This window comes from Coenobita brevimanus, chromosome 97, assembly GCF_032717465.1.
Source record: "Coenobita brevimanus isolate Jiangsu-jjx chromosome 97, ASM3271746v2, whole genome shotgun sequence".
NCBI classification, from domain to species: Eukaryota; Metazoa; Arthropoda; class Malacostraca; order Decapoda; family Coenobitidae; genus Coenobita; species Coenobita brevimanus.
The window spans coordinates 40,240,694-40,265,064 of NC_137050.1; the positions used below are offsets into that span (position 1 = coordinate 40,240,694).

General features: G+C 42.6%; 1 protein-coding gene across 1 annotated transcript in view; it reads right to left on the bottom strand.

Moving 5' to 3' along the window:
- The window catches only part of Secp43 (tRNA Selenocysteine associated protein), a 160,675-nt gene extending 136,958 nt beyond the window's left edge, over positions 1–23,717 (bottom strand). The window contains exon 1 of the mRNA XM_080283279.1: positions 23,575–23,717. Coding sequence (XP_080139405.1) covers positions 23,575–23,607 — 33 coding nt within the window. The 5' untranslated portion in view covers positions 23,608–23,717. The remainder of the gene's footprint in view (positions 1–23,574) is intronic.
- Positions 23,718–24,371: the final 654 nt, after the last annotated feature.

The window sequence follows — 24,371 nt, forward strand, 5'->3', positions numbered from 1 at the left end:
ACTTCTACATTCCACCATGCTGTATAGTTAACTGTTCTTCTTCTTTTTCCATCAAAATATGAAGACAACTACACTGCATTTAGGGATTTCCCTTTGGGATGAAGTGCTGACAAGAATATGTTACTTTTCACAGATTAGCATATATGGTGTGCTTAAAAAAAAAAAAAAAAAAAAAAAAAAAAAAGTCTAAAAAGTTTTGAAATACAAGGTTATGCTGTTGTACTTGACAAGGTTTATTACTTTGATATTATGGAATATTATGGTGTTTTAATATACTGTATTCGCCAAGTGTTTTTTTTGTATGGATGTCACCTCGATGATGTTTATATATTTTCAAAATTATTATAACATCTACAGTACTTTGGCCTACTCTATTGAAGTCATATGATTACTACTTAAAATACAAGTATTATCAAATGCTCTTTACAACACAGGTCAGTTTTACTTCAAATACACTAAAATCCTCTAGTCAGATTTATGCCAGCATTTATGACATTAAAATTACGCACAATGTGAGGTGATTATAATAACTGAGGGGTCTGAGGAGGGCAAATATCCTCCATTTTGCATTAAACTTGTCTATTTAGATTCCAATGAAATTTAGCTATTGCATTAAAATTATCTAAAATACGAAGTGATTATACTCACAGACGGGGGTCGAGGGATTGAGTCCCCAGTTAGGTGTCCAGACTTAAATTTTTGTCAAAATTTGTATCTGAATTTGTGTAGCCAACACTCAAGTATATTTGATGCACTGACATATCCAGTCAATACAATCAGCAGTAAACACTAATGCGATGTCATGTGCATTCCAACAGCTTTTTTTTTAAATGCTGCAAAGTACGTACAAGATATTTTTTTACATCTTCAATTCTTTTTTGTCTAAAGTCAACTACTAATTGTTTGTGATGTATCTTGTACTAAAATTGTTTTCCTTAAGAATGTGAGTCTGTAAGAGAACCTTTTGCGCTACTGAATACCAGTCCTCAACTTTACCCTTTTTCTTTGCCTGTTTCATTTTCAGTTATGTTAGGAGTGGTATGGTTCAGATAGTTCTTATCTTCTCTCACCATATGATGTCAATATATGCTTAGGCATAGCTAGTTGTTATGCTTGGTTAAGATCTTAGGTTGGGTCATAATAGGCTGACTTGGTGAAAGGATGATCCATTGGTGCCCTGAGATCATCCCTCACTGGTACATTACCAGTAATTAAAGTACAGATATATACTATACACCTAATTATATGTTTTAACCTTATTTTGGATTTTTCTTTTTTTTTTAATAATACAAACAGGGCGTTTAAAAAATTGGCCCGTGTTTTTTTTTGGGGGGAGGAGGGGGGGAGTGACATTAACCCCTACAAGAAATCACCTAAAAGCAACCTAAAAGAGACCCAATTCAACTAAAATTAACTAACATAACAGAAATTCATAACCAAATACAGTAAACCTAATCTAAACTAACTGGAGAGAGCTTTGCCCCCACCAGAACCCCACAAGGGTTTTTGTCATCTACAGTACAACTGGCATGAAACCTAACCTTGAAAGCCTGGGGATGATTTTAAAAAGCCTTCCCCTCAAAAGTATCTAGAAATTAAACACCTAAAATAAGAAAAAATATATATATATAAGTAAGGACACACTATTTATCCACATAAGCTTCTCACTTCATGGAAAAAAAAAAAAATCAAAATTCAATAACATTGCCGGTAAAATAATAGTTAAGGACCAGAATGGCCTCATTAAATCATTTCTCATTCTTCAGGTTTATTTCCCGGTTTTGTCTTAATAATTTTATGGTGGTGGCAGCTGTGGCTCAGTGGGTCACAGCACTCTCACCAAAGGGTCAGAGGTTCGAGTCCACCCAATGGTCATTGGCAGACATCAGGAAGGACATCCTGTCATAAAGTGCTACATGCTCCAAAACCTACATCGTCTACCCAGGGGCAATCCCTTAGCCCATATCAACAAACAAGGACATGGCATTTAAAAAAAAAAAAAAAAAAAAAAAAAGTGGATAGGCTAATTAGGGACTTTCAGATTGCTGAGTCAACCCCATCTTGGTCCTACCTATCTATCTACAGCCAAACGTCATAATCCTGTAAGGGGTGGCTGTTTGTTTTTTAGTTAGCGGTTTTAGCATATGGTGAATGGTTGGCGAGTAGAGGTAGGGGAGAAGATGAGAGAGAGAAGAGAGAGGTATATGTGAGCAGGAGAAGGGAGGTTAAGAGACTGGTGAAGGAGAGTAAGAAGAAAGTGGATGAAGAGTTTGGGAGGAATCTGAGTGTGAAATGGAGGGAGAGTAAGAAATTGTTTTGGAAGGAGGTAAAGAAAGTAAGGCAGTGTGAAAGGGGAAATAGTAGGGGAGTGAAAGATAGGAATAATAGATTGTTGGTGGAGAAAAGAGAGAAATTGAGGAGATGGAAGGAGCACTTTGAGGATTTGTTGAATGTAGAGAGTGAGAGCAGTGTGAGTATAAGTGGTTGGGGAATGGCTGGGAGAAGAAGAGATGAGAGGAGGGAGGAAGAGATCAGTAGGTCGGAAGTAGTGGAAGCGATGAAGAAGATTAAGCTGGGAAAGGCCCCAGGAATTGATGGAGTGTGTGGTGAAATGCTTAGGTATGGGGGTGAGATTGTTGTGGAGTGGATATGGAAGTTGTGTAGATTGGCTTGGGAAGAGGGAAGGGTTCCAGAGGACTGGAAATCAGGTATAATTGTTCCTCTGTACAAAGGAAAAGGGGAGAGAGAAGTATGTGGTAACCATAGGGGTATTTGCCTTCTTAGTGTGACTGGTAAAATATATGGTAGAATACTCATTGATAGGGTTAGCCATATGACAGAGGAGCTAGTTGGAGAAGAACAAGGGGGATTTAGGAATGGAAAAGGGTGTGTAGATCAGATATTTGTTCTAAGATGTTTAGTGGAGAAGTATCTAGAGAAGGGAAGGAAAGTGTACGCTGCCTTCATGGACTTGGAGAAAGCTTATGACAGAATAGATAGGAAAGGTATGTGGAAGGTATTAAGAATATATGGAGTGGAGGGGAAATTGTTGAGTGCTGTGAAGAGTATGTACGAGGGAGCTAGGGCTACGGTGCGAGTGGATGGTGAGCTGAGTGAGTTCTTTGATCTCAATGTGGGACTGAAACAGGGGTGCGTAATGTCTCCATGGCTGTTTAATATATATATGGATGGGGTCGTAAAGGAGGTACAAGGTAGGGCAGTGGATGTGGGGGTGGCCCTAATGAATGAGGGTGAGTTTTGGAAGCTTCCGGTGTTGCTATTTGCTGATGATACAGTATTGTTGAGTGAAGATGAATGGGAGTTGCAAGGTTTGGTGAATGAATTTGGGACAGTGTGTAGGAGGAGGAAGCTGAAAGTTAATGTAAACAAAAGTAAAGTTATGGTGTTTGAGAGGAATGAAGTCACAGAGTGTGCAGTGAGGTTGGATGGTGAGGATATGGAGAATGTGAGTGCATTCAAGTACTTGGGTAGTGTGATGAGTAAGGATGGAACTTTGGGGGATGAAGTACGTGAAAGGGTACAGCAGGGAAGGAAGGTTGTTGGCACACTGAAAGCAGTGATGAGAAATAGGGAGGTGAGTATGGAAGTTAAGAAGTCACTGCATGATGGTATTGTGATCCCTACCCTGACGTATGGAAGCGAGGCGTGGACCTTGCAAGAGGGGAACAAGTCAAGAGTGAGAGCAGTGGAAATGAGTTACTTGAGAGGAGCATGTGGAGTGACATGGAGGGACAGGTTGACGAATGAAGAAGTGAAGGAACGTTGTGGGGTAGATGTGGATGTGGTTGAAAAGATTAGGAGAAATACACTGAGGTGGTTTGGACATGTGGAGAGGATGGAGAATGAAAGACTGACTAAGAGGGTGTATGTAGGTGAGGTGGAGGGAGGGAGAGGGAGGGGTAGACCGAGGATGAGGTGGAGGGATGGAGTTGAGAGGTATATGAGGGAGGGGGGGGTGAGTTGGGGGGAGGGGAGTCGAATGGTGGGTGACAGAGTGACTTGGAGGCGTTTTGTCTGCGGCCACCCTTTGCGGGATTAGGGCGTCGGGCTATGGATGGATGGATGGATGGTTTTAGCCTACAGAAGGGACACCTCCACCAACCCACTTGTTAATGTGCAGGCAACACATGTGGGTTGGTTATGTGGTTACCACTCAGCATTGTAAATAGTTTCCTGGCTTACAGGAAACCATTAGGCTTATCATTCAATGTAATGCCACCTGAAAAGGAAAGAAAAGTAATAAAAAGTGACAGCAAAGATAGGGAAAATAGGAGAAGTGGGGGACAGACAAAGAAAAAGAATGGCAAACATCACTGATATTATTAAAATATTACTCCGAAAAATCAAACAATAGGATTGCCCTTCTAGATTTGAATAACCTTATTATTTACAATTGTTTACTCTGTGCTTGTAAGGGGTTGGCAATAGCCAACACCTACTTTCGTCATAAGATGATCCACCGGTATACATGGAGAGTAATGAGGAGATGGATGGTGAACTTGTTGAACGAAAGGCAATGATAGACTACGTGTGTGTGGATGAGCGAATGAGAAGACAAGTGTTGGATGCAAGAGTGTGGAGAGGGTGGGGGAATGGAGTCTCGGACTATCACTTAGTGATGGCCAAGGTAGAGCTGCAAAGAAAGTGGTTGAGGAGACGAAGTGGAAGACAGGAGGAAGCAGCTCCTGTGAGAAAGTGGAGAAATTGCAAGAGTGTGAGAAAATAACAGAGCATAAGAGCATAGTGGAAGAAAGATGGGGAAGGTATGAGCTAGAGCAGATGGAAGGGGTGGAAGACGTATGTAAGATATTCACGGAAGAGATAGGCGCAGTGTGTGAGGTGGTTTGTGGAGTGAGGAGGAGATGCAAGGGTGTGCAAGGGACAGCATGGTGGAATGAGGTGAAACGAGCTGTGGAAGAAAAGAAGAAGGCATATAGTGAATGGTTAGCGAGTAGAGGTAGGGGAGAAGATGAAAGAGAGAAGAGAGAGGTATATGTAAGCAGGAGATGGGAGGTGAAGAGACTGGTGAAGGAGAGTAAGAAGAAAGTGGATGAAGAGTTTGGGAGGAATCTGAGTGTGAAATGGAGGGAGAGTATGAAATTGTTTTGGAAGGAGGTAGAGAAAGTAAGGCAGTGTGAAAGGGGAAATAGTAGGGGAGTGAAAGATAGGAATAATAGATTGTTGGTGGAGAAGAGAGAGAAATTGAGGAGATGGAAGGAGCACTTTGAGGATTTGTTGAATGTAGAGAGTGAGAGCAGTGTGAGTATAAGTGGCTGGGGAATGGCTGGGAGAAGAAGAGATGAGAGGAGGGAAGAAGAGATCAGTAGGGCGGAAGTAGTGGAAGCGATGAAGATTAAGTTGGGAAAGGCCCCAGGAATTGATGGAGTGTGTGGTGAAATGCTTAGGTATGGGGGTGAGATTGTTGTGGAGTGGATATGGAAGTTGTCTAGATTGGCTTGGGAAGAGAGAAGGGTTCCAGAGGACTGGAAATCAGGTATAATTGTTCCTTTATACAAAGGAAAAGGAGAGAGAGAGAAGTATGTGGTAACCATAGGGGTATTTGCCTTCTTAGTGTGATTGGTAAAATATATGGTAGAATACTCATTGATAGGGTTAGGCATATGACAGAGGAGCTAGTTAGAGAAGAACAAGGGGGATTTAGGAAGGGAAATGGGTGTGTAGATCAGATATTTGTTCTACGATGTTTAGTGGAGAAGTATCTAGAGAAGGGAAGGAAAGTGCATGGTGCCTTCATGGACTTGGAGAAAGCTTATGACAGAATAGATAGGCAAGGTATGTGGAAGGTATTAAGAATATATGGAGTGGAGGGGAAATTGTTGAGTGCTGTGAGGAGTATGTACGAGGGAGCTAGGGCTACAGTGCGAGTGGATGGTGAGTTGAGTGAGTTCTTTGATCTCAATGTGGGACTGAAACAGGGTTGTGTGATGTCTCCATGGCTGTTTAATATATACATGGATGGGGTTGTAAAGGAGATGCAAGGTAGGGCAGTGGATGTGGGGGTGGCTCTAATGAATGAGGGTGAGATTTGCAATATTCCGGTGTTGCTGTTTGCTGATGATACAGTATTGTTGAGTGAAGATGAATGGGAGTTGCAAGGTTTGGTGAATGAATTTGGGACAGTGTGTAGGAGGAGGAAGCTGAAAGTTAATGTAAACAGAAGTAAAGTTATGGTGTTTGAGAGGAATGAAGTCACAGAGTGTGCAGTGAGGTTGGATGGTGAGGATATGGAGAATGTGAGTGCATTCAAGTACTTGGGTAGTGTGATAAGTAAGGATGGAACTTTGGGGGATGAAGTGCGTGAAAGGGTACAGCAGGGAAGGAAGGTTGCTGGTACACTGAAAGCAGTAATGAGAAATAGGGAGGTGAGTATGGAAGTTAAGAAGTCACTGCATGATAGTATTGTGATCCCTACCCTGACGTATGGAAGCAAGGCGTGGACCTTGCAAGAAGGAAACAAGTTAATAGTGAGAGCAGTGGAAATGAATTACTTGAGAGGAGCATGTGGAATGACGTGGAGGGACAAGGTTGACGAATGAAGAAGTGAAGGAACGTTGTGGGGCGGATGTGAATGTGGTTGAGAAGATTAGGAGAAATACACTGAGGTGGTTTGGACTTGTGAAGAGAATGGAGAATGAAAGACTGAATAAGAGGGTGTACGTAGGTGAGGTGGAGTGAGGGAGAGGGAGGGGTAGACCGAGGATGAGGTGGAGGGATGGAGTTGAAAGGTATATGAGGGAGGGGGGGGGTGAGTTGGGGGGAGGGTAGTCAAATGGTGGGTGACAGAACGACTTGGAGGTGTTTTGTCTGCAGCCACCCTTTGCGGGATTAGGGCGGGCTATAGATAGATAGATAGATAGATAGACTCACTATCCATGTATCAGTCTTTCACAACTTCACCTTGCATAAATTCTATTTGGTACTGGGCAATGCTGCCAATTATTGCTATACAGTACTGTATACTAAGGCCTGCATTATATTCACATTCACTATTAACATCAAGTCTTGTAGCTACTGAAAGTGATTCTGTTTGAAATTTAATATTCTGAAAGGTGGCAGGTGGTGGTGACCATCATCCACTCACTGGATGTAGTGCTGCCTGCTTCTTCTTCCCCTTTATCATTTTTTTTCTCTGTCCATCCTCCTCTCTTCCTATTTCTCCCATCCTTTCCTGTCACTTTTTATTACTCTTCTTTCCTTTTCTGGTGGCTTTACATTGAGTGACAAGCCTAATGGTTTTCCGTAAGCCAGGAAACAATTTACCATGCTGGGTGGTAACCATCTAACTAACCCATATGTGTTCCTTACGTGTCAACAAATGGGTTGGCAAAAGGTTAGTGCCCTCCCTGTAAAACAGCTAACTCAAAGACAAATGGCCACCCCTAACAGGATTGTGACATCTGGCTGTAGACAGAACAGACAGAACAGAAACATAAACCTTAAACACATTCCTAAGAGAATCACACGTGCATTAAATGGACAGTACTGAATAAATGAAAGTTTGATTATCTGTGTTCATTCAGTTTTCGGCACATTTGGGCTGTGACCGAATGATACAGTGGTACGGTAATCGATTAATTTTGTTTCTGAAGGCTCCAACATGCTTGCATGCGTCGGCCTTGGTCACCTAATGGAGGTTCTCCATGCTGCTCAATCTCTGGCAGCTTCCCTATTCAGTCCCTTATCCCTGAGGACACACACAATGACCTCGTCTCAGGTCTTTTTCGGTTTACCTCTGGCAACCCTATCTCCAACATTAACACGTCTTGCTTTCTGCAGTTTTTTTTTTTTTTTTTTTTTTTTTTTTTTTTTTTAATGTGCTCGATTCGGGGCATAGGCATCTCAGCCTGCTCCCAAGGCCCAGTAGTCCTCCTACATATCGTACACCTCTACATGTCATCACTTCGGCACTAACACCCACCCTCCATATTGAATACACACTAGGGCAGTCTCATACAAGACTGGTGTATTGGTATTAGCGGAGGTATTTCTATGACATGTCGGTGAGTCTCCTGGTAGATCAGTAAAGCCTGCTCTTATGAAATTCAAATCCTTAAACTGTTCCCTGCCCCAACGGGGATTTGAACCTGGGTCCAGTAGGACTGCAGGCCACCTCTCTACCGACTGAGCTTTGTTATTCTGTGTTTTTACCATTACAGTATTAATATTCATAATGACTGATTTCCTATCATTCTGTTCTTCATTCATTATTGATTTAACACTTTTCTGTTTGTTTGTTTGCTTGTTTGACACTGAAATACTTTGGTAAAATTTAATAATGTAAGTCTATCTATCTATCTATTGCCAAACGCCTCAATCCCATTTGGGGTGGCCACAAACAAATCGCCTCCACGTCGTCCTGTCCCCCGCCATTTCACTGCCCTGCTCCCGACTCACACCCCCCTCTCTCATATACCTCTCCACCCCATCCCTCCATCTCATCCACGGCCTCCCCCTCCCTCTTCCCCCCTCCACCTCACTCACATACACTCTCTTCATCAGTCTTTCACCCTCCATCCTCTCCACATGGCCAAACCACCTCAGTGTGTTCCTCATAACACTTCCTATCACATCCACCATCCATATTGAATACATGATAGGGCTGTCTCATATAGGACTGGTGTATTGGTATTAGCGGGGGTATTTTTACGACATGTCATCCCCCATCCTCTCCACATGCCCAAACCATCTCAATCTACTGTACTTCTCGTCACCACAACACCAATACACTCCAGTCCCATCCTACCCCTTAACTCTTCCATTGTAAAACTAGCCCCCCCTGGCCTCACACCCAGGGATGCACTTCACATCCACCTAATCATTGTCAATTCTGTATGTCTGAGCCTGCAAATATCCTCTTCCTTTACTGCCCAGGTCTCACTACCATACAGCATTACACTCCTAACACATCCTGCATACAAAGATCCCTTAGTACAAAGGAAGAACCCTCTCAACATCAGGAGAGGCAACAGCTCCCTGAACTTCATCTAACTACTCCTCACTCCAGCCACAGAGCTAGCTCCAGCCCCACCTCCAGTATATAACGTCTCTCAAATAACAAAACTCTTCCACATACCCAAGAGACTCATGGCCAAGTTCAATCCTTTCATGCCTGACAATCTCCACCTGCTCTCCTCAATACACCACACACATGAAATCAGCATTATCACACAGTCTGCCACTAATACCACTAAATCTCTTATACATCCACTTATCACAGACACTGCACAAGATGGAATTACTTCCCACGCCCTGGTGGCAAATTGCACATGGTCACTCTCCCTCTTCAATGACAGTAGTGCCACCAGCCCTAGATACCATCACTTTTGTTTTATCAGCATTTACTCTTAAGCCTTTGTGTCCAATATCATCTCTCCACTTCCTAAATTTTTCCTCCACCACCCTTTCATTCTCTGCAATCAACACCAAATCATCATCATTGGTAATACACAAAATTATCCATATGCTTGCTCCTATTTAAACAGCAAGCGTTCAGTTGCTAGCAAACAAGCCACAGGTAAACAGGAGTAAGTCTACCCCCCACCCACATCTTCTGCTCACAAGGGTGGTTGGATGAAATTTTGTGAGGAAATTCATAAAGAAGGGAAGCCACAACCAGAGACATGCTCTTGGTTGCTCATTCTTTTGTTCATTCTTTGTGTGTATGCGTGAAAGCGAGAATTCTGATACTAAACAATACTGTATTCCATTAATAAATCACTAAATGACTTCTTTATTAAACAGGCATGACCTTTCCATATTTTCTACTGAAATAAGGGTAAAAAAAACAACAGTTCAGCAAGGATTTGAGCTGTTTTCTTACAGACTTATGTTTTCAATGAATCTAACTTTAGTAGCTAGTACCTAGATAGAGGTATACCCAGCTATACAATCCCTCTTTATGCGATACCCTGCCTTAGCGATGTTAAAAAATTAACACCCTTCCCTGCCTAACAATGGCCAGTCCTCAGTTATGCGATGGGTTATGTTTTTTTAAATCGATTTTGATTATATTTTTGACAAATTCTGTGTTTAGGCTGATTTAGAAACTGTTTTTTGACTCAGTATGTGTTTTAGTCATACAGTACCCGCAAAAAGTATACGTAATTGCCAAAAAAACAACAAATGCCTTTCATTTTCTTTATTTTAGTGTGTTGTATGGCCACCACATGCCTTCAAAACCTCTTGTATGCGTCGAGGCATGGAGTCAGCAAGTTTTCTGCAGTAATCCAGGCCAATTTCGTGCACCCAGATATCCCTGATTGCTTCAACAAGGCGTGGAATTGAAAAAGGTGTCCTTTTCTTGAAGTTTCAGCTTCATGCGAGACCACAGCTCCTCAATGGGATTCAGATCTGGAGAGTTTCTAGGCCACTCAAGAATGTTCACCTGCTTGTCTGCCAACCATTTCATGACCTTCTTTGCCTTGTGGCATGGTGCACTGTCTTGCATAAAGAAGTTGCAGTCATGGATATAAAAAAAATCAACATATGGCTTTGCAAGACGTCAATGAAACGATCTCCAGTCATCGTGACATTCTTGGGTAGAACATACACTCCTCCGCGCCCTTTCTCTCCACTGAAGCAGCCCCAAATCATGACTGAGGGTGGGTGTTTGACAGTCAGTTGCACATACCGGGGGTCAAGGGGATTCATGTGTGACGGACGTCTCAGCTTGCCACGCCTCCGTGCACCACACTGGAAAGTTGACTCATCACTCCATAAGACCCTTCTCCAGTCTTCATGAGTTAAATCTCTATATTTCCGTACAAAACTGAGACGAGCAGCACGCATTTTGCGAGTCAGAAGAGACTTGCAGGTCGGGGAACGAAGATGCAGCATCAGTTCTTTCTGGCAACGATGTTGAATGGTGGGCTCAGTAACACTTCCAAGGATGTCAGGGTAGGCATGCTTCAATTGGTTTGCAGTGATTCGTGAATTTGTCAGTACTTGTCTCTTGATACGCTTGTCAGTTGTTGCTGTTGTCTTTCTGGGACGCCCAGGAACAGGTTTACGAGGTGGAATCTCATTTTGGGGGAAATCCTTTGCCTTAGAAATTAGGTTGTAAATGGCTGTCTTGCCTTTCCCTGTACGCTGACAGATTTCCTTGACAGGCATGTTTGCATCCTTCAGGGCCAGAATCACAGCTTTTTCTTGCTCAAAAAGATTCTTAGGCCCCATTCTATGACGTGGGTGGGTAGCAGTACGATGAATAATGGAAGGGAAAGAAACTGAGGGAATTATTATTCAGCAAAGCCAAGTACAACCTCCCTCTCCCTGGTGCTACCTGCGCAGCACTGGCGGGAAATTGCATGGGTGGTGTTGATATGTATCTGACAGAGTTGCCAAGCACCAATTTAGTGAAATATGAGCCATCGGTTGGATGGTAAACTTCAGAATTCTGAAGACACCAAAACCGGCCATGGCCCACAGATATTCCTCATACTTTTTGCGAGTACTGTAGGTGGGGTGAACACTGTCATTTGGGGGTTCAGTTTACTAAGTTTGATTTTTTCCCCAGACATTTTTGATGATTTTCAGATTTTATTTTTGGGTTTAGGTGAGTTGTAAACTGCTTTTAGGCTTAGTTTAGCTTGTTTTATGGCTATTTGGGGGTATACATGATCAAGAAACTTGTTTTTTGGACTCAATTGGGGGGGTTTTAACTTGGTTGGGGGAGTGATTCCCAAAGGTCCCAAACGCATCCCTAAACTTTCTCAGGACTCTTGCTACCTGCCAATGGTTGCGAGCCATTTGGCTCCTAAGGTTTCAGATTTATGAGCCAAAAAAATTTTTAGTTGCCAAACTGACAACGAGCCGAAATATTTTACGAGCAATAAATATATTACAAGCAATAAATATATTCATTTACACATTGTGAAGATTAGTAAGAGAGAGTAAGAAGAGAGTGGATGAGGAATTTGGAAGGAATCTGAGTGTAAAGTGGAGGGACTGTAAGAAAATGTTCTGGAAAGAGGTGAAAAGAGTAAGACAGGGTGGAAGTGAAGTTAGCAGGGGAGTGAAAGATAAAAATGGTAGATTACTAGTGGAGAAGGGAGAAAAAGTGAGCAGATGGAGAGAACACTTTAAGGAACTGTTGAACACAGAGGATGGAAGTAATGCAAGTATAAGTGGCTGGGGAATGGCTGGGAGAAGGAGGGAGGTGAGAAGACAGGAAGAAATCAGTAGGATAGAAGTTGTGGAAGCAATGAAGAAAGTTAAATCGGGGAAAGCCCCAGGAATTGATGGAGTGTGTGGTGAAATGCTGAAGCATGGGGGAGAGATAGTAGTAGAATGGATGTGGAAGATGTGCAGATTGGCCTGGGAGGAAGGTAGAGTCCCAGAGGATTGGAAGTCAGGTATAATTATTCCCTTGTACAAAGGAAAAGGGGAAAAAGAAGTGTGTGGTAATCATAGGGGCATTTGTCTTCTTAGTATAATAGGAAAAGTGTATGGTAGGATACTTATTGACAGAGTTAGAGAAAGAACAGAGAAATTAGATGGAGAAGAAAAGGGGGGCTTTCGGAAGGGAAGAGATTGTGTAGATCAGATATTCATTCTTAGATCTTTAGTGAAAAAGTTTCTAGAGAAGGGAAAGAAGTTGTATGCGGCTTTCATGGATTTGGAAAAAGCATATGACAGGGTGGATAGACAAGGATTGTGGAAAGTGTTAAGAATATATGGAGTAGATGGGAAGTTCTTGAATGCTGTGAAGAGTATGTACGATGGTGCGAAGGCTGCAGTGCGTGTGGATGGTGAACTAAGTGAATTTTTCTCTTTGAAAGTTGGTTTGAAACAGGGATGTGTCATGTCTCCCTGGTTGTTCAATCTGTACATGGATGGGGTAATAAAAGAGGTACAAGGTAGGGTAGTGGATGTTGGAGTGGCCCTGGTGAGAGAGGATAGTGTTTGGAAAACTCCCTGTACTGTTGTTTGCAGATGATACTGTGTTGTTGAGTGAAGACGAAGGGGAGCTGCAAGGCTTGGTGGATGAGTCTGGGAGAGTGTGTAAGAAACGGAATCTAAAGGTGAATTTAGGGAAGAGTAAAGTGATGGTCTTTGAGAAAGGTGAAGTCAGTGAATGTACAGCGAGGCTGGATAGTGAGGAATTGGAAAATGTGAGTATGTTTAAGTACTTGGGTAGTGTGATGAGTAAGGATGGAAGTTTGGAGGGTGAAGTGCTTGAAAGGGTACAGCAGGGAAGAAAGGTTGCTGGTTCTTTGAAAGCAGTGATAAGAAACAGGGAAGTGAGCATGGAAGTGAAAAAGTTACTACATGACAGGATTGTGATACCAACTCTAACGTACGGAAGTGAAGCTTGGACGTTGTTGGAAGGACACAAGTCAAGAGTGAGAGCAGTGGAAATGAGTTACTTAAGAGGAGCCTGTGGAGTCACATGGAGACACAGGGTGACTATCTATCTATCTATCTATTCCCAGATGCCTGAATCCCGTTTGGGGTGGCCACAAACAAATCGCCTCCAAGTCGCCCTGTCCCCCGCCATTTCACTGCCCTGCTCCCAACTCACACCCCCCTCTCTCATATACCTCTCCACCCCATCCCTCCATCTCATCCTCGGCCTCCCCCTCCCTCTTTCCCCCTCCACCTCACTCATATACACTCTCTTCGTCAGTCTTTCACCCTCCATCCTCTCCACATGGCCAAACCACCTCAGTGTGTTCCTCATAACGCTTCCTATCACATCCACATCCACACCACAACGCTCCTTTATATCCTCATTCGTCAGCCTGTCTCTCCATGTGACTCCACAGGCTCCTCTTAAATAACTCATTTCCACTGCTCTCACTCTTGACTTGTGTCCTTCCAACAATGTCAAAGCTTCACTTCCGTACGTTAGAGTTGGTATCACAATACTGTCATGTAGTAACTTTTTCACTTTCATGCTTACTTCCCTGTTTCTTATCACTGCTTTCAAAGAACCAGCAACCTTTCTTCCCTGCTGTACCCTTTCAAGCACTTCACCCTCCAAACCTCTATCCTTACTCATCACACTACCCAAGTACCGGTACTTAAACGTACTCACATTTTCCAATTCCTCACCATCCAACTTCGCTGTACATTCACTGACTTCACCTCTCTCAAAGACCATCACTTTGCTCTTCCCTACATTTACCTTTAGATTCCGTTTCTTACACACTCTCGCAAACTCAATCACCAAGCCTTGCAGCTCCCCTTCGTCTTCACTCAACAACACAGTATCATCTGCAAACAACAGTACAGGGAGTTTTCCAAACACTATCCTCTCTCACCAGGGCCACTCCAACATCCACTACCCTACCTTGTACCTCTTTTATTACCCCATCCATGTACAGATTGAACAACCATGGAGACATGACACATCCCTGTTTCAAACCAACTTTCAAAGAGAAAAATTCACTTAGTTCACCATCCACACGCACTGCAGCCTTCGCACCATCGTACATACTCTTCACAGCATTCAACAACTTCCCATCTACTCCATATATTCTTAACACTTTCCACAATCCTTGTCTATCCACCCTGTCATATGCTTTCTCCAAATCCATGAAAGCCGCATACAACTTCTTTCCCTTCTCTAGAAACTTTTCCACTAAAGATCTAAGAATGAATATCTGATCTACACAACCTCTTCCCTTCCTAAAGCCTCCCTGTTCTTCTCCAACTAATTTCTCTGTTCTTTCTCTAACTCTGTCAATAAGTATCCTACCATACACTTTTCCTATTATACTAAGAAGACAAATGCCTCTATGATTACCACACACTTCTTTTTCCCCTTTTCCTTTGTACAAGGGAATAATTATACCTGACTTCCAATCCTCCGGGACTCTACCTTCCTCCCAGGCCAATCTGCACATCTTCCACATCCATTCTACTACTATCTCTCCCCCATGCTTCAGCATTTCACCACACACTCCATCAATTCCTGGGGCTTTCCCCAATTTAACTTTCTTCATTGCTTCCACAACTTCTATCCTACTGATTTCTTCCTGTCTTCTCACCTCCCTCCTTCTCCCAGCCACTTATACTCGCATTACTTCCATCCTCTACGTTCAACAATTCCTTAAAGTGTTCTCTCCATCTGCTCACTTTTTCTCCCTTCTCCACTAGTAATCTACCATTTTTATCTTTCACTCCCCTGCTAACTTCACTTCCACCCTGTCTTACTCTTTTCACTTCTCTCCAGAACATTTTCTTACAGTCCCTCCACTTTACACTCAAATTCCTTCCAAATTCCTCATCCACTCTGAATGAGGATATAAAGGAGCATTGTGGTGTGGATGTGGATGTGATAGGAAGTGTTATGAGGAACACATTGAGGTGGTTTGGCCATGTGGAGAAGATGGAGGGTGAAAGACTGACGAAGAGAGTGTATGTGTGTGAGGTGGAGGGGGGAAGAGGGAGGGGGAGGCCGAGGATGAGATGGAGGGATGGGGTGGAGAGGTATATGAGAGAGGGGGGTGTGAGTTGAGAGCAGGGCAGTGAAATGGCAGGGGACAGGACGACGTGGAGCCGATTTGTTTGTGGCCACCCCAAACGGGATTAAGGCGTCTGGCAATAGATAGATAGATAGACTTACATTATTAAATTTTACCAAAGTATTTCAGTATCAAACAAGCAAACAAACAAACAGAAAAGTGTTAAATCAATAATGAATGAAGAACAGAATGATAAGAAATCAGTCATTATGAATATTAATACTGTAATGGTAAAAACACAGAATAACAAAGCTCAGTCGGCAATGTAGGTTTCATGATTTCGTTGACTATCACTGGATGGGCAGTGCCATTAGAAGTGAGCGATCTAAAATCACTATTTTTCGCACACACACAATTACCAAATGCCAACCTCATTCTGATAATAATACTATAAACATATATGAACACTGCACATACGATAAACACCCACTCTGTGTTCCCTGAGGCAGGTAAAAGGCACTGTAATTGCCCGCACTTCACTGCCACATCAGCGGTGTTGTAATCACTATTTTTCGCTCACACACCATTACCAAATGCCAACCTCATTCTGATAATAATACTATAAACATATATGAACACTGCACATACGATAAATACCCACTCTGTGTTCACTGATGCAGGTAAAAGGCACTGTAATTGCCCGCACTTCACTGCCACATCAGCAGTGTTGTCACTCACACAGCTGGACAGATACTGATGCGTGTTTGGTCAGGGGTGGGGTGGGGTGGGGGGCCCGGGGGGTAGGAGGAGGGAGGTGAGGGTCGGCTGGAGTGAAAGAACTTAATAGCTACCCTCCCTTGAAACAATTGGCGCACGGAAAACACGGGCGGTATTCAAAATATTCACAAACATTCGAGAATGACACCCCCGGTTTGGTCCAGTTTTTGGAATGTCATTCTGGGATGACACCCGCGGTTAAAGGGTTAAATGACATTGATGTATTGTATGTTACACCAAGGATTTTGTGTGTGTGTGTGGTAGGAGAGTGTTGTTTATGGTGAGGTGTGGGATGTGACTGTGTTCTGCTGTCCAATTTGTGAGAAGAGTCACTGTAGATTTGGCTGGGGCTATTTTGAGCCTGTTTGTGGTGAACCATTCGTGTAGTGTGTTGAGGTAAGGTTGAATGATGTGTGCAGCCATGTTTGCGTTTTGGTGTGTACATGTAAGTGTTATATCATCTGCATAGGAAGCTATATGTATCTGTGGTGTGTGGGGTGTGGGTATGTCGTGCATGTATAGATTAAAGAGTGTAGGGGACAAAACAAATCCTTGGGGGACGCTGTTTGTGAAGTTTCTGATGTTAGAAGACTGACTGGCAAATGTTACGTGTGCACAGCTGTCTGCTAAGTAGTTTGCCAGCCATCTTTTTGTGTTATTGTGCATGTTTGTGTTGAGTATTTTGTTTGTGAGGTTGTGGTGGGGGATGGCATCAAAAGCTTTCCTAATGTCTAGTGTGACTAGGAGTGTTCTGTGTGGTGGCCTAGCTGAATTCATGCCATCGAAAACTCTCTGTGTAAAGTCTGTAAGAAGGATGTTTGTGGAGTGTAGTGGCCTAAAGCCATGTTGTGACTGGGCTAGGGGAATGTGAGGTGTGACTAGATGTAGTATCAGTCTTTCAGTGACTTTAGAGGGGGTGCAGAGGAGTGTGATGGGGCGATGTGAGGAGGGTAATGTGGGGCCTTTGTTGGGTTTAGGGATAGTGATGATATTGCCATGCTTCCAGATGTTGGGTATTATGTTGTGTGAGTAGCTGTAGTTTGATATGTTAGTGAGTGCTTGTATGCCTTGTGGTGCTAGGTGTTTAAGGTGAATATCGCTTATGTTGTCTGGTCCACAGGCAGATGAGTGCTTGAGGTTGTTAATGATGTGCTAAGTCTGGTTGTAAGTGAAAGGTGTGTAGTCTGGGTCTGTGGGGAACTGTCCTTATGTCTGATGATACGTCGGTCTTCCAGATGGGGGGTTAGATGGCTGACTTGTGAAAAGTGATTGATGAGAGTGTTTGCTTGTTGTTTGTTTGAGGGTATGGTGTCTGTTGTTGTGATGGCAGCGTGTGATTGTGTGGTGTTGCTATTGGAAAGTGTGATGCTGTTTAGTGTTTTGTAGAGTTAGCTGATGTTTGTTCTGTGGTCAAGTGTTTGGAGGTAATTTTTCCAGTTTAGTGTTTGCTGTTCTGATATTTTACTGTTTATCTGAGTGTTGAGTTCTCGTATTTATTGTATCGTGTCTTGTGTATGGGATGTTGGGGAGTGTCGCAGTGTGTCCCGTTGTCTGATGAGGCCTTGAATTTCTGGTGTGAAGTTGGGGTTGTGTCTCTTTCTGTTGCCTCTAGGGATGTCTCTTTTGTCTGAATTTTGTATGACTGTATTGGAAGTGTGCACAGCGGTATTGATGTTTGTGATGGGTGTACTGTTTAGTGTTTCGAAATGTTGTTCTGTTTCAGTTACAAAGGCCTCCAAGTTGGCTCTCTTATAATTAGTGTATGTGTGTTTGTGGCCAGCTGGGGTGATTCTGGTTTTGGTAGTGATGATGACTGGGAGGTGATCAAAACCTAGGGTTTTGACCACTCTCCATGATGTAGTGGGAGCGAGGTTTGGGGAGCCGAAGGTGATGTCTGGAGATGATGGCGGGAAAGTTCAAATACCTGGATACACTGATAGAAAACAGAGGAAAATGTGCAAAAGAAATGGAAAGTCGTGTGACACAACAAAGGAAAGTAGCTGGTCCTATGAAGGTCTTGATAAAAACCAGAGGCTGGAGCATTGCAGCAGTGTAAGAGTTAGCTACATGGAGGAGTGTTAGTGTCAACTTTAACATACGGATATGAGACTATGGTGTGGCATAAAAATGAAAAGCCAAGAGTAAGAGCAGTGGATGTGGGACTGCTGAGGAATGTATGTGCAGTACAGAGAGTGGACAGGACATGGAATAATGTGATTCGTGAAAGATGTAGAGTGAGGAAGTCTGTGGACACCAGAATCGAAGAGAGTGTACTAAGATGGTTTGGTCATGTGAAGAGAATGGATGACAATAGTGGTGAAAAAGATACAATATATATGTGAGCGAACTTGAAGGAGGGAGGAGGTGAGGTAGACCAAGAAGAACGTGGAGGGATATGGTGGATGAGTGTGTGAGGAAGAAAGGTAAGGTATGGCAATTGGTGAGGCTAAGAGACTGACAAAAGACCGAGCTGGCTGGATGATTTCTGTACAAAGAAACACATACACAGGGATTTGGCATCCCTTTTTAACGTGACAGTGTTCGGACTGACTCTATCGGATAAATGTAGACTATGTGAAGCTACAGAATGTGGTGAAATTTTTTTGGCCTATCTGATGGAGTCAGAATTCCATAGGCTTGAATGATGAGTGAATGGAAGCATGGCTCATTGAGTTGGGCAACTTAGGCTGTCTGGACAATGCCATTCCTCACCCTGCCCTAGGGTGGGAAAGGAGGTCCGAATGATGATGATGACTTCATATTCCGTAAAATATAAGATACGCATAGACTAGTACCAGGTCGCCTATAGATTTGAATGTTTGTACACTGACATATCCAATCTGTGAGATCGTCGGCAATCAACATGTCCAATCAGTTCCAGGATGCCACAGGCAACCTGGAACTGACTGGGGGCTTCCTTAAATACCCAAAATAGGTATATTATATTTTGCTTTCCTCAATCAATTTTTGCAGTTAAAATTCAAAACTAACTATTTGTGTTGCATGTGTAAGAATATACAGGTAGTTAGTCTGTTTGGTAGCAAGTTACCAAAAGTACCGGTAGGTGGTGGCAACCATCATCCACTCAGTTGATGTAGTGCTGCCTACTTCCTCTTTTGCTTTTATCATTCATTTTCTGTGTCTGCCCTCCTCTCTTCCTATTTCTCCCATCTTGCCTGTCACTTTTTATTAGTCTCCTTTCCTTTTCAAGTGGCTTTTCACTAAGCGACAAGCCTAATGATTTCTTGTAAGCCAGGAAACCATTTACAACACTGGGTGGTAACCATATAACCGACACATACATGTTTCCTATGTATCACAAGTGGGTTGGCTGAGGGTTACTGCTCCTCCCTGTAAAAAAAACTAACTCAGAGTCAAATGGTCACCTCTACTGGGTTTTGGCCTACAGACAGATAGTTATGAAGATCCATATCAGTGCCAATTTATCCAAACCTAACCAAAATTCTCGTAATTTAACGAGCTTATTTATTCTAACCTAATCGAGTTTATGCTAAATTAACTAATTTTATACTAACCTAACCAAACTTATCCTAACCTAACCTAGCTAACAGTTTATGCTCTTACCCAATCTTATGCTAATCTAACCATACTTATTCTAACTTATTCTGTATGTACCTCCATGTTTACTGAAGGCTCCTATTTGTACTCAAAATTGCACTTCTGGACACTCTCACTATCTATCAATCTATCTACTTCCAGATGCCTTAATCCCATACGGGATGGTCACAAACAAATCACCTCCAAGTCGCCCTGTCCCCTGCCATTTCACTGCCCTGCTCCTAGCTCACACCCCCCTCCATCATATACTGTACCTCTCCACTCCATCCCTCCATCTCATCCTCGGCCTCCCCCTCCCTCTCTCCCCCTCCACCTCACTCACATACACTCTCTCCTCATCAGTCTCTCACTCTCCATCCTCTCCACATGGCCAAACCACCTCAGTGTGTTTCTCTTAATGCTTCCTATCACATCCACATCTACACCACAACGCTCCTTCACATCCTCATTTGTTAGTCTGTCTCTCTGTGTGACTCCACATGCTTCTCTCAAATAACTCATTTCTACTGCTCTCACTCTTGACTTCTGTCCCTCCAACAAGGTCCAAGCTGCACTTCCATACGTTAGAGTTGGTATCATAATACTGTCATGTAGTAATTTTTTCGCTTCCAAGCTCACTTCCCTGTTTCTTACCACTGCTTTCAAGGAACCAGTAACCTTTCTTCCTTGTTGTACCCTTTCCAGCATTTCACCCTCCACACTTCCATCCTTACTCATCACACTTCCCAGGTACTTAACCCGCCGCGTCCCGGAGACGTGAATTCACGTCCTCACATGATGTGCACTCATATCCCGGAGATGTGAATTAACGCGGCAACATTGCAAGGTTCCTAATTTGCACAATTTTCAATTTTCGCGAGTGATTTTTGGCACGTATACAAGGGACAACCTTCCTCTATTCCTCTACAAGATGCCAAGCAGGGACAATGCCTTACACCGCATAATCTCTCCCCCCCCCTGCACGCCATTGTCTCGGCAATTCACCTGTTACCAGTGACCTGGCCAATAAAGATATTCAGGGCCAGAGTGATTCCCCAATCGATGACAATGTGGAGGACAAAGTTTACATAGCATTAGATGAAGAAACAGTCAGAAATGATGATCAGGTAATGTGGGGAAAAAAGGTCATGAATGGTGATGAGTTAGTGAGTGAAACAATGCCTATACTGTATTACTGTTTGAAAACCAATATACTCTCGTACTACATATAAATTCGTACCAAGTAAATAAATAAATACTGTTTATGAGTGGATAAAATAGTTACCCTCCCATAGAACTCATTTTCTTTGGTGCCAGCCTGTTAGAAAACCCAGTCAGGTAAGGAGGTACTCGTACCTAGATCGAGTATTTTAAATCTCAGGTAAGCGATTTCTCTATGAATTTTCGATGTTTCTCACCAAAAGCGGATGTTTGAGCCAAAAAAAAAAAAGAGGTCCAAAAATGCCGGGACTGGGGCGTACCACTGCCCAGTAAATGTCGGGATGGGGCAAGTTAAACACACTCACATTTTCCATTTCATCCTTATCCAACCTCACTGTATATTCACTGACTTCACATCTCTCAAAGACCATAACTTTACTCTTCCCTACATTCACCTTTAAATTCCGTTTCTTAAACATTCTCCTAAACTTATCCACCAAGCCTTGCAGCTCCCCTTCATCTTCACTTAACAACACAGTATCACCTGCAAACAACCGTACAGGGAGTTTCCAAACATTGCCCTCTCTCATTAGGGCCACTCCAACATTCACTTCTCTACCTTGTATCTCTTTTATAACCCCATCCGTATACTGATTGAACAACCACTGAAACATGAGACATCCCTGTTTCAATCCAACTTTCAAATAGAAAAATTCACTCAGTTCACTATCCACATGCACGGCAGCCTTAGCCCCATCACAGATACTCTTCACAGCATTGAACAACTTCCCATCTACTCCATAGCTATATTCATAATACTTTCCACAATCCTTGTCTATCCACCCTGTCATATGCTTTCTCCAAATCCATGAAGGCCACATACAACTTCTTTCCCTTCTCTAGAAACTTTTCCACCAAGGATCTAAGAATGAATATCTGATCTACACTCTCACAAAGTCACTAAATCAATTCAATGCTAGGTAAAAATTGTTTGTTAATATTTAATAGGTGGTCCTATTTCTTGGTAAATTCTTACAAGTTGCCAATACACCCCCCAGGTTTTGCAGTATATTTTTCCGGTAGTTTTTGATTAGATATGAGTGATTTTGACCTTCATTTTTGTCAGAAATGCTTCACTCTGCCTCTTTTCCAATTAGGCTATGAACTTTGACTGGATGAGGAGGTGAAATGAAGGATTTCTGACAGAAAACGAAGGCAAAAATCACTCAAACTGCATCAAAAACCACCAGAAAAATATACTGCACAACCGGTTAACCCAACCAAACAGACCCAACCTAACCTAACCAACAGAAAACAAAGGCAAAAATCACTAAAATCACATTAAAAAAACAGAAAAATATACTGCATAACTGGTTAACCTTACCAAACAGACCTAAACTAACCAAACCTAACGTGCTGCAGCAGAATGCTTATCTTAGAGATATGATGGTCCAGGTTGTGCAGTATATTCTTTCTGGTGGTTTTTGATGCAATTTACTTTTGTCTTTGTTTTCTGTTGACAATGCTTCATTTCACCTCATCCAGCCAAAGTTAACCATTGGAAAAGAGGCAAAATGAAGCATTGCTGACAAAAATAAAGGTCAAAATCACTCATCTCATCAAAAACTACCAGAGAAAATACACCGTGTTTTCTCAATAACTCAACAGCTTCCTCTGGTTCCGAGTGGAAACACTTAATAACGCGTAAATAATCAAATTACACCCAGTGAACAAAACATCTCTTACTTCTTCGGAAGCCACAGCGAGAAGAATTTGAATTTTCCACCCAGAAGGAATCAAAGACCGCACTTCAAATTGATTGGTAGAATACCGGTATCACCACGTGACATAAAGTATGGCTATGAGTGGGTGAAACAGACCCAGCAGACGCATGCACAGTCAACGGAAAGAGAAACGTACAAACGCACTTTTTTTTTTTTTTTACACGGACTGGCCATCAAGGTCCAAGGTATGGTTTTTTGAGAAAATTAAATTTATTATCTCTATGAATTGCAAATTTCCGAATGCAGTTATGGGGGTTCACTAGCATTCTTAGGTAATATAGTCTACTATACATTTATGGTGGTAATATCCCTGAACTGCATATTGGCAACTTGTAAAATAATACCATCTTCTTCAGGATTACCAGAAACTAACAATTCAGTCTATCTTACCCTATCCTAGCCTAACTTTCCATAACTGGAGGTCTTTGCCCCCTTTGACCCCATTTAATTTTAACCACTTAAGACTGCCACTTAACCTTAGAGCCCCCAAATACCAATCAGGCCAAATCCCTAAGTCCTAACTTACTACAGTAAGTCTAATCTATCCTAACCTAAAAGAAATTAGCCAAACCTAACATGTGGGCTGAGAAGTAGAAATTACGTCAAAAGTAAGACGTGCGTTTGGAGTCTAGCAGCAAGTTCTGCTCTTGATAACTTCATTGGGGTGATGGTGTGATATAAACACGTCCTGATTGTATTTCACTGGTAAAATCTAAAAATGCCCTGTATCTATGGTAATCTATCAACAGAAAATTGGGAATGGCTGCGCCCGTCTAGCAAAGAATATATTAAATTTATCTGCCAGTGTTCCTACACAACTACTATAGATAAAGGCTACTTACATCACCCATCCATAACGCTCCTTCGCGTGCCATATTCACGTGCCTCCCTTCCTCTTAAATTTTCCGATACAGCACACTTAGAAACCGAGTTCGCTTTAAAAATATACTAAAGATTTCACTGCACACCCACTACACCAGTGCGTTTGTTTACGTCCGACGTAATGGAATGGCCCACCGCCCATCTCATTTATGAGGACGGTTGCTAATTTAATGTTTAACTATTATTTTATTATATATTTATGTTATATACTTAAAAGCACTTACATAGAATGGTTATTACAAGATATCCAAAATACAAGAGTAGCCATTACACTATAATTTCCTTGTACAACCTCCCGCAATATCCTATTCTGCCTGTCAATACCCTAACTTCGGAAGTGGAGGCACAAAAACCTAAACGCAAGGGGGGGGGGCTGAACTCTATGGAAATCCTCCATAGAGCTCACTGGAGGACACTGAGCTCTATTAGTATGGAGTATTGGAGGGGCTTACCCATGGGTAACACCGTGTAATATGTGTGTCCGCCGCCAGGGCGGCGCTGGTGTAGTGGCAGCCATGTTACACCACACTTAGTTGCCCGTAGTTGCTGTACTGAGCTGCTCCGTGGCTTTTTGAAAGCAGCCGATGATTCCGGAAAATATGTTGCCATGGTCCACTCACAGATGCAAAAATGGGCACATATATTCATCAAAGAGAGATGGCATTACATTTCACAGGAAATATATCTTCCTGCTAATTCTATAAGATTACTGCCATTCCTTTCTCTGCCTTGCCATAGGCTAAAGGGTAAGCTCTGC